The sequence below is a fragment of the Notothenia coriiceps genome, unplaced genomic scaffold (assembly GCF_000735185.1).
Source record: "Notothenia coriiceps isolate Sejong01 unplaced genomic scaffold, NC01 NC01_scaffold00035036, whole genome shotgun sequence".
In the NCBI taxonomy this organism is placed as follows: Eukaryota; Metazoa; Chordata; class Actinopteri; order Perciformes; family Nototheniidae; genus Notothenia; species Notothenia coriiceps.
Genome location: NW_011367737.1, coordinates 10,503 through 23,736, shown reverse-complemented (window position 1 = coordinate 23,736; position 13,234 = coordinate 10,503). Strand labels below are relative to the sequence as shown.

At 38.2% G+C, this 13,234-nt stretch overlaps 1 protein-coding gene across 1 annotated transcript; it reads right to left on the bottom strand.

Moving 5' to 3' along the window:
* Positions 1–1,584: 1,584 nt before the first annotated feature.
* LOC104962588 (voltage-dependent calcium channel subunit alpha-2/delta-4-like) lies at positions 1,585–12,443 on the bottom strand. The gene is made up of 8 exons (XM_010791037.1): positions 12,362–12,443; positions 12,213–12,265; positions 11,467–11,522; positions 10,922–10,942; positions 4,965–5,085; positions 4,044–4,159; positions 3,556–3,638; positions 1,585–3,319 (listed from the first exon to the last, which is right to left on the bottom strand). The coding sequence occupies exons 1-8, from the start codon at positions 12,410–12,412 to the stop codon at positions 3,227–3,229; spliced, it is 594 nt and encodes a 197-aa protein (XP_010789339.1). The 5' UTR covers positions 12,413–12,443; the 3' UTR covers positions 1,585–3,226.
* Positions 12,444–13,234: the final 791 nt, after the last annotated feature.

The following is a 13,234-nucleotide window of genomic DNA, read 5'->3' as shown; positions in this document are numbered from 1 at the left end:
GGGGATTGCAGTTCAAAGTGCTTTACATCAGTAAGAAATAAGACATAAAATCTGTGTAAAACAAGCAGCAAGAGCAAAGGATAAAGTTGGATAAAATAATTAAAAATAAAAACATGGAGAATAAATGGAGAAATAGTGCAATGTCAATCATAGAGAATAGTGCAGTATTATAGTGTAAAATCAGTCAAATGCTTTGGTAAAGAGGTTCTAAGCTGCCCTTTAATTCACATGACTGTTACATACAAAAATAATAGAGATTACTTGAAGGATTAGAGTGGTATCAACATGGTATAACATGTGGATCAATATATTATAGGTAGGCGTATTGAATGAATGTTCCTTATGGTTTTACATTAAGGCTGCTTTAATTTTTAAACACCTTTATTTTTTAATGCAATAGGTGGACCCCTGATTTATTCAACACAAATATAGTTGGCTTTTGATTAATGTATTAGGCTTAAACAGCATTTGTAAACTATAACTGTTACTTACTACATTTGTTCTGTGAAATTATGTTGGTTTCTTCTCTCCTATGGTTACATTGTTATAAACATAGTAAATAACACCTTATTGATATTTATTTTTCTCTTTTAGTTATTTGCGTTGAATTTGATATTGAGGTAATCCAAAAGTAGGGAAGAGTTTTCAGGTCACTTTACTTTTTTATTTTGATATTGAGATTATTGTAACTAGTAGTTAAAGTTACCCTCCAAACCCTGTTTATCTAGTCATTATACCCCAAGGTAGAGGCTGACTTGCCTGTCAAAAACACCAGATCAACTATTCTTCTCGTTTTAAAGTAAAAACAAATTGTAATCTTTGATGGACTTCTTTGAATCTCTGAGGGATTTATGTGTTGCCAACCCTTAGGTTTCTTTTATGTTTCCCTTAAATTGTTGAGCTTCTTTGGGGAGATTTTCCTCGTACGATGTAAAGCCCAATCAGACAAATAATGTGATTTATAAGTACAATTGCATTGTTAGTTGCCTAGGACAAAAAGTGTCTTTTGTCAAAATGTATACATAAAATGTTATATGTTTATTTTATATCTAAATGTTGACTTGACAATAGATATGTTTTAATCATCGCCAACTATTTATATACTATTTCTAACAAATATTTTTTTGGTATACTTTTTACATGCTTGAACCAGTACTGGAGGATGCTACTGACTATTAGTCGTTTGTAATATTCAGCATTATCATAGTATATTAAATCAAAACATGAAGTAATACTGGATTCAGATTCCGAGACAAGCTCAGATTGACAACCATCACACTTCCTATACTCTTTTTTTGAAAAGCATTACACAGCAACCATGTGTCAAGACAGTGTTGTGTAGTTGCAGATATGATTTCAAACCTTTGGATTATTCATGTTGCTAGTGCAATATGAAAGCTGATTTGATTACAAGAGCTCACATCGCCACTCTAGATATTCAATTTCAACATAATATATGTATTATATAACCCCTTTGAGTATTGGTAAAGTACTGATTGTTTTAGTCTGGTATTGTTAGCATCTGTATTATGTAAGGGTCATTAGTCACTGACAAGCAAAAAACAACAACAAACTGGTGACAAATACGATAAAAAAACATAGATAATTTATTTTACTTGGTTCAAATCATGACTTCAGTCAACACACAACTTGTACACATGTCAACCATACAATATAGAATACTGTATAGTAAAATTCCAAACAAAAATGAGACACATGAAAAAAATACTCAACATTGCAATGCTGCACATTGACACACAATATGTATCAGAGCCTTTTCACAAGCAGGCAAATTCTCAGGCAATTTTGTCATCAGAGTAAGCTCAACTTAAAGACATGCTTTGTAAGATGATTCAGAAATACCATAGAAAATGCTACAGGGACACTCACAGCCCGAAACACAATGAAATGCTGAAGTTCAGAATATGAAACACAAGCAAATACAAAAATACCCAATGCAAATAAATGCACCCTGTTAATGTACATTGTGATTACTCATATGAACATTTCACATTTTAATTTGTTCATAATAAAAACTTGTTTCCCAAACTGAGAGCATTTTGTATTTAATCATGAAATTATACAATTATATTGTTGTATAGTCCAAGGGATTAGAAGCAAATGCATGACCTTGGGACACAAGCATCTGAAAAAACCCAGTCCAGTAAATGCATAGTCAACAGCATAAAAAAATGACTTCTGGAAACACTGATGCTCTGGTACAACTGCATCTTCCTTCCAGTTTAGCCTTGAATCCATTTCATTGCATGTATTTATCTAAAAAACAATCCATCTTTTTGTTATTCTTTTTGATTGTAGATCTACATCCTGTGAGTTCCACAGTGGTCTCCAGCCAAACATAATTACAAACAAACAGAAAGACACAGCTGATAAAAACATAAAGGCAAAGACATTTTTTTTCAAAGATATGTCACAGAAACATTTTTTCGGATGTAATCCAAGTTAAAAAAACAAACAAGATAGTGAAGTGACGTCCCATACTTTTTGTTACTTTTTATCAACTCCACTGCATGTACTTCCTTGGTACTGAACCATCGCTCTTTGAGATTAGATTCAGAAAAATTTATACTGTAAACACCGTCCTCTAATCTGAATTTCAGCAGCAACACTGATGTTAAACAACACTGTTTACCAGATATGGCTGTAGCCCTTCTCTCCTGTCTCTCATTCAATGTTTAAAACCTAGTCAGAATATGAAGCTTTCAGGGGATAAAGTTCTCCAGTTGCGCATGCTTGCAGCTGCATATATAATATGCATGTACTGCAATATTCAGTTCAGTGGAATATGAAAAATGATTAATATATTCCCCCCTGGACTTTCTTCTGTTGCATCATGTGACTTGTAATCCTCTTTTATCAATTCAGGTCATAGCTGCCACCTGCATCTCTTTAGTCCCTCTTTCATTTTGAGATGCAACGTGGTGTATGAGAAAGCAACAAATGGAAAAGTGTCCACGGCAACAACGGCCTATAACTTGTTTTTTTTGTTGCAGTTTTCAGTTCAGATGTATACTTTCCATGAGTTAACCAATAAATGCTTAAAAAAACACATCAAAGGTCCGTCATTAGAGACTATTGTGGTCGTCATGGGTAGAACGTTTTTTTTTATTAACCCATTTGATCAGTGTCCAAACACTGATCCTGATTCATTCCAATCTCCTCGTTTGTATGAGAAATTGAGTTGAAACAGCAAAGTTGTCCATCATCAGGAGACACGTGTGGAGAAGGAGAGGCAGGCGAGGAAGAGAGATGCAGAGAGATATATAACAGAAGCTCCTCCACAGTCATTGGCGTTCTCCTGCAGAAACAAACAGAAAGTGATTTCACTTTGTGTCCCTGCCAAGACTAAAGCCATTCCAAACCAGTTTCAATGCAATCAAGTTAAATAAAATAGCAGATATACAGACGGCAGGACAACAAACAAAAAGGCACTCTCCTAATTAGAAATGTGTTTGATGCACAGAAGACATTGCAGCAAAAAACATTATGAGGAGGTTATGACACAATGAACGTATGGACGGATGTGAAGCTGACCTGGGGGTGGTAGGCGTGGCAGGACTCGGGGCGGCGCCGGATCTTCTGGGACCTCATCCTGTCACACTTCACTGAGGCATTATGTGCAGTGGAGTCAAGGAGCAACCGCAGCAACACAAAAGGATTCTCCACGGCAAGTACTTTCTTGGCACTGAGCCATCGCCCTTAGAGACTAGATTCAGAGAACCTCTTTTTTTATATAATCTAGTAAAAAAACAATTCTATATATTTACCACAGCAAGCATACACAATTTCCAGAATTAAAGTTTGGTGCAAGGGGAGATTATGGAAAACAAATAAAGTGATCACTGTTGGGGAGCTTAAAGATCCTGGATTAGTTACAACATTAGAGATTCCTGTTTGTTGTCAACTCGCCCTCTCCATAGCAACAGGGACTGCATTACAAATGGAATTCATTTGGGAGAAATAGGAAGACAAAGGGCAGCACTAGCAGCATACTCCATGAATAGCAAAAAATCAAAGGATATATTTGACTTCCTTGGGCTCCATGGTGATGGGTGGGTACTGTTTGGAGCAGTCACAGTCCGCCTGCACCACCAGCATCAACAGGTTGCTGTCTGGTATCTGTTGCACCACAAACATCCTGACACACACAAACACATGCACAAAAGGCAAACCTCTCTTGTATTGTATGAAATTAACACCTTGTCGAGAAGAGGTCGCTGAGCTGGGCAGATACAATACCCACAATAATTGTAACAGTGATACAAAATGATATATTTGTGTATTTATTAAATTATTATCCAAATTTGGTTCCCACAGAAATACTAAAGCAAATATGGTTGCAAATGTACTTGACTGCATTTAAAAGTTTCTAAAGTCTGTAACCGTGTCCTTTAGCATTTAAAGGGCTATGTTATACCTTTTGTAGCCTCATGAGGGCGATCACACTCAACCTATGATCACAAACCTGCAGACATATTGTAGTAAACAGTGTTTCTCTCCCCGTTTCCTTCTTTTCTGTTCCACACACACACACACACACACACACACACACACACACACACACACACACACACACACACACACACACACACACACACACACCTTCCCCCCTGCTCTTGCCTCCCACTGTTTTCCATCTCCGTTTCTGTCACCCACTCTCCTCCATCCCTCTGTTTTTTTCATTTACCCCTCTTATTAATTTCAGTTTTCCAGTCCCTCTCCCTCACTCCCCATATACTTCTCGGTCTTTCTGAAACCACATGTACCCAGATCTAATTCCTTTCCTTTCTACTTATTCCCCCTCTTCCTCACACTCCCTGCTGTATGCAGAACACAGAAAAGCCATAGAAAATGGATTTGAGGCGGAAAATGTAATATGACTGGTCTAGGGTGTGTGTGCAGATTTGTGTGTGCTATAAGTGTGCCTGAGTGTGTGTGCTTACTTCTGGCAGCGTCCACACTTAATGATGCTGTTGGTCTCTTTGACTGACGGCTCGTAGACAAAGCTGGGGTACTCGGTGTCACACGGCTGAAGAATGTCCCCTCTTTTCTTATGAGCCGAGGCTATTACAGAAATAGATATGGGTCATGTGTCAAGGTTGGATGTGAAAGTGTGTGTGGAGGTGTGTGTGTGACATTGTGTTGATGACTGGAAGGCTGATAGACTGTGACAGAGGGATGCTGGGTGCTATTTACAGTAAATGCTTCACACTTCAGCCATTTATTGCTCTTTGTACCATGTACCTCTGATAGATGTGTGCAGGTAAAAATGATGGGTTTGAAAACCATAAGGAAGAGCTATAATGGTGTTTTGAGATCTTCATGTCTTCTGTATGACTTCCTCAGAATTACATTTGTTTCAGTTTTAACAGTCTGCTTAGGTCTCGTTGTGGAGAATTAGTTATGTAATTAGAGAGCAGTGGTGTTAAGTAACTAAGTACATCCAAGTAGTAGTCTTTTGCACTTTTTTAAATTCTACTCCACTACAGTAGGAGGTAAATGGTGTACTTTTACTCCCCTACATTCTTGTAATATCTTTAGTTACTTTACAGATGTGGATTAATGATGTGAAATCTAATCAAGTGTTAAATCAGACTTTAGTTCCACCTGGAGTAAATTCACAAGATACCCTGCAGTATACAAAGTCATTCAAACTAGCTGCACCTTTACCAGCTTTGAGAACACTTTAATGATCAATCATTATAAAACATATNGGAGAACCTCAGGGAGAGCAACAGAGAGGATCCCTCTCCCAGAGACGGACAGACGTGCAACTAGATGGCCGTTGGGGGTTTGGAGTAAATTCCAAAGAGATTACATTTACAACATAGGTAGACCGAGAATGTTTGAAATCATGATGTCTATAGTGGAAGATCACGCATTTAAAAAAAGGTTTTTCCCGCCCTGCCGTCTAGTCTGACAGACTTTGTCAAAGCATAATTCATGGTTTTTACAACCGGTATCACTATGTTGTTACTTCGGCATCAATTTTGAAACGTGTATTACAAATTAAACTCACTTGGTAAAATATGTTCATGCTTGTTGTAGTTGTAGCCCCTTGCCAGCGATTCCTCCTCTCTAGTTTCAGCAAACTCAGCCCTGTTTGTTGGCCGTCAATAGCAAAAAAAAAACCACGAATTTAGTCGGCCCAGAAAAAAAGTGAAAAAAAGTAGGCATCGGGGCCAAAACTAGGCCAAGTGGAAGCGGCAACCCAAAAACGGGACCCGCACGGCCTCGGCCCACGCTTAAGCGAGTCCGCGCTGCAGCGGGGGGAAACGCACCAAAAGTGTCAGTCCACCAAAATCAAAGCCAAATTGAAACGTGTGTGGTGGTGCAGCTCTCTGACAAACAGTGTCCCGTGTTGAAGGCTCCACAAGTTGAAACCAGAATCTTCTTGAATGTCCCAAATGAAATCCTCTCTTTTCCTCCCTTCTTTGTAGAAAATCTTTTTCAGTTGTTGGACCAAGTGGGCACCTCTGCTCCCTCTTCATGAGCCTATCCACACGGGCGTCATCCGTAGCTGGCCTCAAACAGATCTCAGCACTGTTTCTATATGCTCCGCAGGTCGCTCTTATGGTGGGCCAGGTCGAGACAATTCCTCTGGCAGAAACTCTGAGCCTCCACCGCCAGGTTTTCTTTGCTTTGAATAAGACAAAACTCAGGTTGGAGTAAACACCATGAAGAACAGAGAGCACAGCGCTGTGGGAGAGAAGTCATGGAGATATATTTTTTCAAACTTGAAAAATACAAATAAACATACTGCAAATGATATTCGATTACACCTTTTTTATAATTCTTTTTATTTTAAGAGCCCATTTAAATTATGATTTTGAATTGATTGAATGGTTGATTTAGTTAGATTGCATGATTAAAGTTAGGTGATTGGTTTGTTAACTGATTAATGGAGTAAGTGTGATCTGAGTTAATGATTCTCGGTTAATTGGTTGGTTTGATATCTGGAGGAAGAGAAACTGGTAAATAGAAATCAAAACATGCTGAGCGAGAGAAACTACAGTATTGTGACAATTGATCCTTGTAAGGCACATTGTTTGTCAAACGAAAGTGGAATGTTTACTCAGAGATGTTAGCCGGGCGACGTCTTAGAGAAAAGTAAAGAGGAGTTACACTTAAACCTGAAAAGTAGAATAGGGATTTTAGAATCCCCAATCCATAACAGGGGGGGGGGTGAGGCGGAAGAAAACAAGATATAACGTATATACTGCAAATACAATTGTTAAAAGACTGAATTTAAGCAGACCAAAAGTTAAAAGATTGTAAAAAGATGGGATTAGCTCATGGAATAGGTTGACGCAAATGCCCCAAAGCGGTTAAAGCCATGAAGAGTTTTTATTTTTAACATATTTGAAGTTTAATAATAAAAACGATGAACAAATGATTTACCTGACGATGCTAAAGTCTTCACCCGTCACCGGTCAATTGTTGATTGCATTGTTTGCGTGTCTTTTCTTCTTAAAAATAATAATGCTATGTTTATTTTTTCACACGCCTCTGAATCCCCTCTCTCTCTCCTGTGATCACAGGGCTATGTGGTTAAGTAGTGTTGAAACATACATGGGTTGGAGTTTACATTCCAGTGTCTCATATCCATTATAGCAAAATGTTTCTTCCTCTTATGGTAAAACCGTGCAATCTCTGGAACGTGTAGCCAATGCTAACTTTATTATAATACGTGATTAGGGGCAAAGTACAGATACATAAAAACCTAACAACATCATTTTTACACATTTTTTTGTTATTTGAACCAGATAGGCTTACCCGCACCGACGAGCCCTGGTAATGTTTTACTCCAAACTGGATGGAACATCCTTTTTTGGTTGCTTGTAATATTTATTCATTCACCAAAACAAACATAACATGCAGTAACAATGTTTTGGGGAAATAATTTCCTAAGGCTCCCCCTTCTCTCCCTTCTCTCCCCTCTCTCCTTCTCTCCTTCTCCTCCTCTCTCCCTTCTCCCCCCACCCCCCCCTTTTCCAGCGTAGCAACGGTATGCATTTTAATGTGTTTTTCTGTTGTACCTCGGGACTGGGAAACAGTATTTCGATCTTTCTGTGTGTACAAACCTTTATATATACAGTCTATGGTACAAACATATTTTGAGATTGACAATAAAGTTGACTTTGACTTTTACCCAGTTAATCCGTTTTTACTGCCCTCGCTGAGCACAGGCCTGCAACCTTGTGTTTTGTCTCCTCATTCCCGCCTGTTGGCGTCAGCTGATAGAGGTGTCTTAGTGCTTTGCCTGATCTATCTAAGCACAATGTTGATTATTCTCTTGTCACCAGCTAAATACAAGGCTCTGGGGTAGAAACCTTGAGGATTGGTTGGGATACTGCTGTGTCAACTTCTGGCTGCAGCCAGTGTCTTTGTCAATTCTCCGTTCGTAACTTCAAATAAATCTTCAGTGCTTGCCATCAAGCTCCAGCTCTCCCCGTGTTTCATTGTGTTACGACTATATGCGCCAGAAGTTTCTATTACACAATGCAACACCCTATTTTTTAGCATCACGTAAGTTAACCATAAAGTCAAAATCCACACTTATTGTTTCCCACCAAAGGATATTTGTTAACATGGGGTAAATTACAAGTGTTAAAACGTACTGTACCTATTGAAGTCTATCCCTTAGGCAAGACAAGTTTATTTATATAGCACCTCTCAACACCAGGCAATTCAAAGTGCTTTACAAAAATGAAAGACATTAAGAAAATGGCATTTAAAATCAGTCATTAAAAAGCAAAGATAATAAAATAAACATTAAAATGAAAAATACATGAATAAAAGTTATAGTGCAGTTTAACATTACATGACATTACATTGCATTTAGCTGACGCTTTAATCCAAAGTGAATTACAATAAGTGCATTCGACCAAGAAGATACAAGCTTGAAGAAAACAGAATCATATAAGTACATCAGGTTTCATAGAGCCAAAACATATCAAGTGCTACTCAACTGGCTTTAGATAAGCCAATCCTTTGTTAGTATATAACATAAGTGATTTGTTAGTATCTAAGTGCTTAGTTAGTATGTAAGTGCTTTGTTAGTATCTAAGTGCTTTGTTAGTATATAAGTGCTTTGTTAGTAATTCTATCGCTCGAAGTGGAGTCGAAAGAGATGAGTTTTCAGTCTGCGCCTGAAGATGTGTAAGCTTTCTGTTGTCCTGATTTCAATGGGGAGCTCATTCCACCATTTTGGAGCCAGGATAGCAAACCCACGTGTTTTTGCTGATGGGAACTTGGGTCCCCCTCGCAGTGGACTTCAGAGACTATATCTTTGGAAAATGCGAGTCAAACTGAATAAAAAAACGAGTATCATGACTGTGTTCAAATTTGACTAAGATTTGCCAGATTGCCTTTGGCTGCTCCTCTTGCTGAGAATGTAAATAAATACCATATTTACTCACTGACCGTTTTTGTCATCCCATGCACCTGTCCTTTTGATCCCAAAGTGTCCAGGCCGACTTCATTTAGACACATTCAGGATGAGAGGCACACAGTGTTGCTGTGGATGCACTCCGGCCCAGCAGGTGGCAGTGGTGTTCATTAAGCTTACTTCAGTGTGTGCTGCTATAAACGTCACACAGAAAATACTTCCTGCTACCTGACATGAAGCTGAGGGGAAACTGAAGCTTGTTTCATTCTCTTTCTGCAGGGTTTATATCTGAGACAATTACACTGAATGTCTGAGAAGGAAACAGAGATAATGTCTGCTTTATTTGGATGAACAAGCTTGATCATTTGTGAGTAAGGTGAGTCACACGCTATAACACAGTGACACCAACAATCCTCCAGATGTGTGTGATATTACTATTCCCAGTGATGGAAGAAGCAGAGGTGGTAGAAGTACTCAGATCTGGTACTTGAGTAAAAGTAGAAGTACCAGAGTGTAGGAATACTCTGTTACAGTTAAAGTCCTGCATTCAAAATGTTCCTCAAGTAAAAGTAGAAAAGTATTATCATCAAAATATAGTTAAAGTAGCGACAGTAAAAGTAGTCATTGTGCAGATTGGTCCATTTCAGAATAATATATCTGATATGTTTGATAATGATTGATCATTAAAGTGTTCTCAAAGCTGGTAAAGGTGCAGCTAGTTTGAATGACTTTGTATACTGCAGGGTAGCTTGTGGATTTACTCCAGGTGGAACTAAAGTCTGATTTAACACTTGATTATATTTCACATCAATCCACATCTGTGAAGTAACTAAATGTATTAAATACATGTAGTGCAGTAAAAATACGTGATTTACCTCTGAATTGTAAATTGCAAATAGAAAATAGCTATAACATCTCACAATATAAAAATGAAACAGAACTAAGAAGTGAAAGATGCAAATCTGCAGACTATCTGTTAATAAACGCCATGAAGAGCCAAATTACAGCTAACATAGTTTAAAAGTCAGATATTATTAGCATTAAGTGTGTGAAGAATGGCATAATAATTCAATATAAATGTTATCTAAATAGTTATCACCGCAATAAANACAGTAAAAGTCCTTCTTTCAAAATGTTACTCACGTAAAAGTACAAAAGTATTATTATCAAAATATAGTGAAAGTAGCGACAGTAAAAGTAGTCATTGTGCAGACACAATGACTACTTTTACTGTCGCTACTTTCACTATATTTTGATAATAATACTTTTGTACTTTTACGTGAGTAACATTTTGAAAGAAGGACTTTTACTGTAACAGAGTATTCCCACACTCTGGTACTTCTCCTTTTACTTCAGTACAAGATCTGAGTACTTCTCCCACCTCTTTCAGAGAGACTGCAATTCATCTGTTTGAAGATTACTACAAACATTACACCACATACAACATTTAGAAAAAAATAATTTTTGAGAAACGATTGCGCTAAAAACCCCTTTGAGACATATACTCACACACGCTGAAAGATGCCTTAGCTGAGTGGGGGGATGATGATGATGATGATGATGATGATATCGAGTTGGAGGAAGAGTGGATGATTGACAGGTGTAGTAATGAGCAGTGTGATCGATGGGAAGACAGAGACAGATGAGAGGTGAGGGGATCAGATGACTCCATAATGATTTCTAGATTGGGGATTAATGTTTCCACTGCTGGTATTGGATTGACACAACATAGAGCACAATGACACGGGACATTACTCCTACATGTTCGCCATGACTGGTTGATGAGAATGAGCGATGGTGAGTTTTATTAGCTCAGACATTCACATTAATATTAAATAAGATTTAATAATCACTTAAGAATTGATTTGCATTCCATGTAGACGTGTGTATATTCTCTAAAGCAGTTGATAATAAGGTCATATTGCAGTAATCTAGGTCTGCTCTTAAGGTTAGATGATCTACAAAATATACATGCAAAAAGGAAATTTTAAGAGACATTTATCACAAAGATAGAGTTTGACCTTAACTGGCAACACTTTTCTTGTAGAACTCACCGTCAGCAAAATGCTCCGTGTGCCAAAAGCCACAGAAATTAAACTCCAGGAGAAACCTTATGAGGAAGACAGAAGAGGAGAGTGGACAGAGAGTCAATTAGGCGGCCTTTGTTATGGACCAAAGCAGATAGCAAGCAGATTGCATTCTGACTTCAAAATCTGGGCCAGGCCCCAAAGTTGTACCGTGGGAATATTAAAGTGATTCCTCAGATGAATCAGCAGTAATTAGTAGCATTGGTAGCCGTTCTGGATAACTGGAGGAGCCTTACTAAGTAGTGACAACTGAAATGTTTATTCCAGCACATAACTTCCCTGTAAAACAGCAAACTGTTGTTTTTGCTATACGGTTTTATAGCAGATTACCCATAAAGATATAATATGTCATTAACTAAGCATGAGATGCTGGTAGACAGATTTGATAACGTTGGGACAAAGCCGAGCCAGTTGTTTCCTTCTGTTCGCAGGCTTTATGCTTTCAATTTTAGACCTAGCTTCATTTTTATCAAACAGACATGAAAGTGTTATTGATCTTTTACCTAATTCTTGGCAAGAAAATTGATAATGTGCATTGTTCTCTAAATATCAAACCATTCCTATTATAACGTTATATTTTCAACCATGAAATAAAAAATCCACTGCTTTTACAAATAGGCAAAACTTAGTGAATAGTGATACATAATAGCACATTTTTACAAAAATCCCTTTTGTTTTGGATAAACTGACATTGTGGCCATAGCAACACTTACAGTAGGAAGTTGGAGAGGAACCACTTGAGGGCTGAAGCCAAACCATAAAACGGCTGAAGAGATAAACAGATGAGCGTTACTTCTGAATTGATTGGACTGTAATATTAGTATTAATATTATGGTATACAGATTGAGTACACTGTGCTTACACTGAGAAGTGGACGGGCGCTGCTGACAGAGTGCAAGTTCATCTTACACATGGCCTGGTAGTCGAACAAGGACACCCTGTAGAAAAAAACCCACACACACACACACACACACACAGACAGACAGACAGACAGACAGACAGACAGACAGACAGACAGACAGACAGACAGACAGACAGACAGACACACACACAAAAGTACATGGTGTTGCTCTTCAGGTAGTATTTCACTGACTGCATGCACTTACAACATACAGTAAGTATGAGTGCACAGCCACTGAAGTTCATGCATGCTCAAAACCAGTTATGTAATATCTTGTGTCAAATGAAACATGACAAAATCCTTTAGCTGTATAAAAATAGCACATCACTCATGAGACTTCAAACATAGATGACGGGCAAAAGCAAAAGGGAAAATAATCCAGGGCCGTCACAGAAGCTCAAAGGGGGAAAAAGGGGAAAAGCTGAGACATCTACAGAGGACTGTGTTTACAAAGATGGGTGGATTAGCTACCCTCGGCACGTAAGGGTGCAACACAGGGCAGAGACTGTATAGCAATAAAAACAGAGCCTTTGAGTCTCTATAATGACAGCAAAGCACACCCTCCAGGCTATTGGTATCTAAGCATACTAATGCATGTCTTAGGTCTGTAAGAACAAATAAATAGACATTTGCAACAACCCTTACGTTTAAGACCCAGCAGCAACCACTTATGTGTGTATTACAGAACAAGGGTTACATGTAATCATATTTATGAGCCACATTTGAATTACAAAATAACCAAACAGAGAAGCATATACACACGCACGCACGCACGCACGCACGCACGCACACACACACACACACACACACACACACACACACACACACACACAC

Excerpts from the sequence above, each read along its gene's own strand:
- LOC104962588 (XM_010791037.1), bottom strand. The coding sequence starts at position 12,412 with ATGTGTAAGATGAACTTGCACTCTGTCAGCAGCGCCCGTCCACTTCTC. Across the intron at positions 12,266-12,361 it reads GCGCCCGTCCACTTCTCAGT|CCGTTTTATGGTTTGGCTTC; the intron begins GTAAGCACAGTG and ends TTATCTCTTCAG. Across the intron at positions 11,523-12,212 it reads TTCCTCTCCAACTTCCTACT|GTTTCTCCTGGAGTTTAATT; the intron begins GTAAGTGTTGCT and ends CTTCCTCATAAG.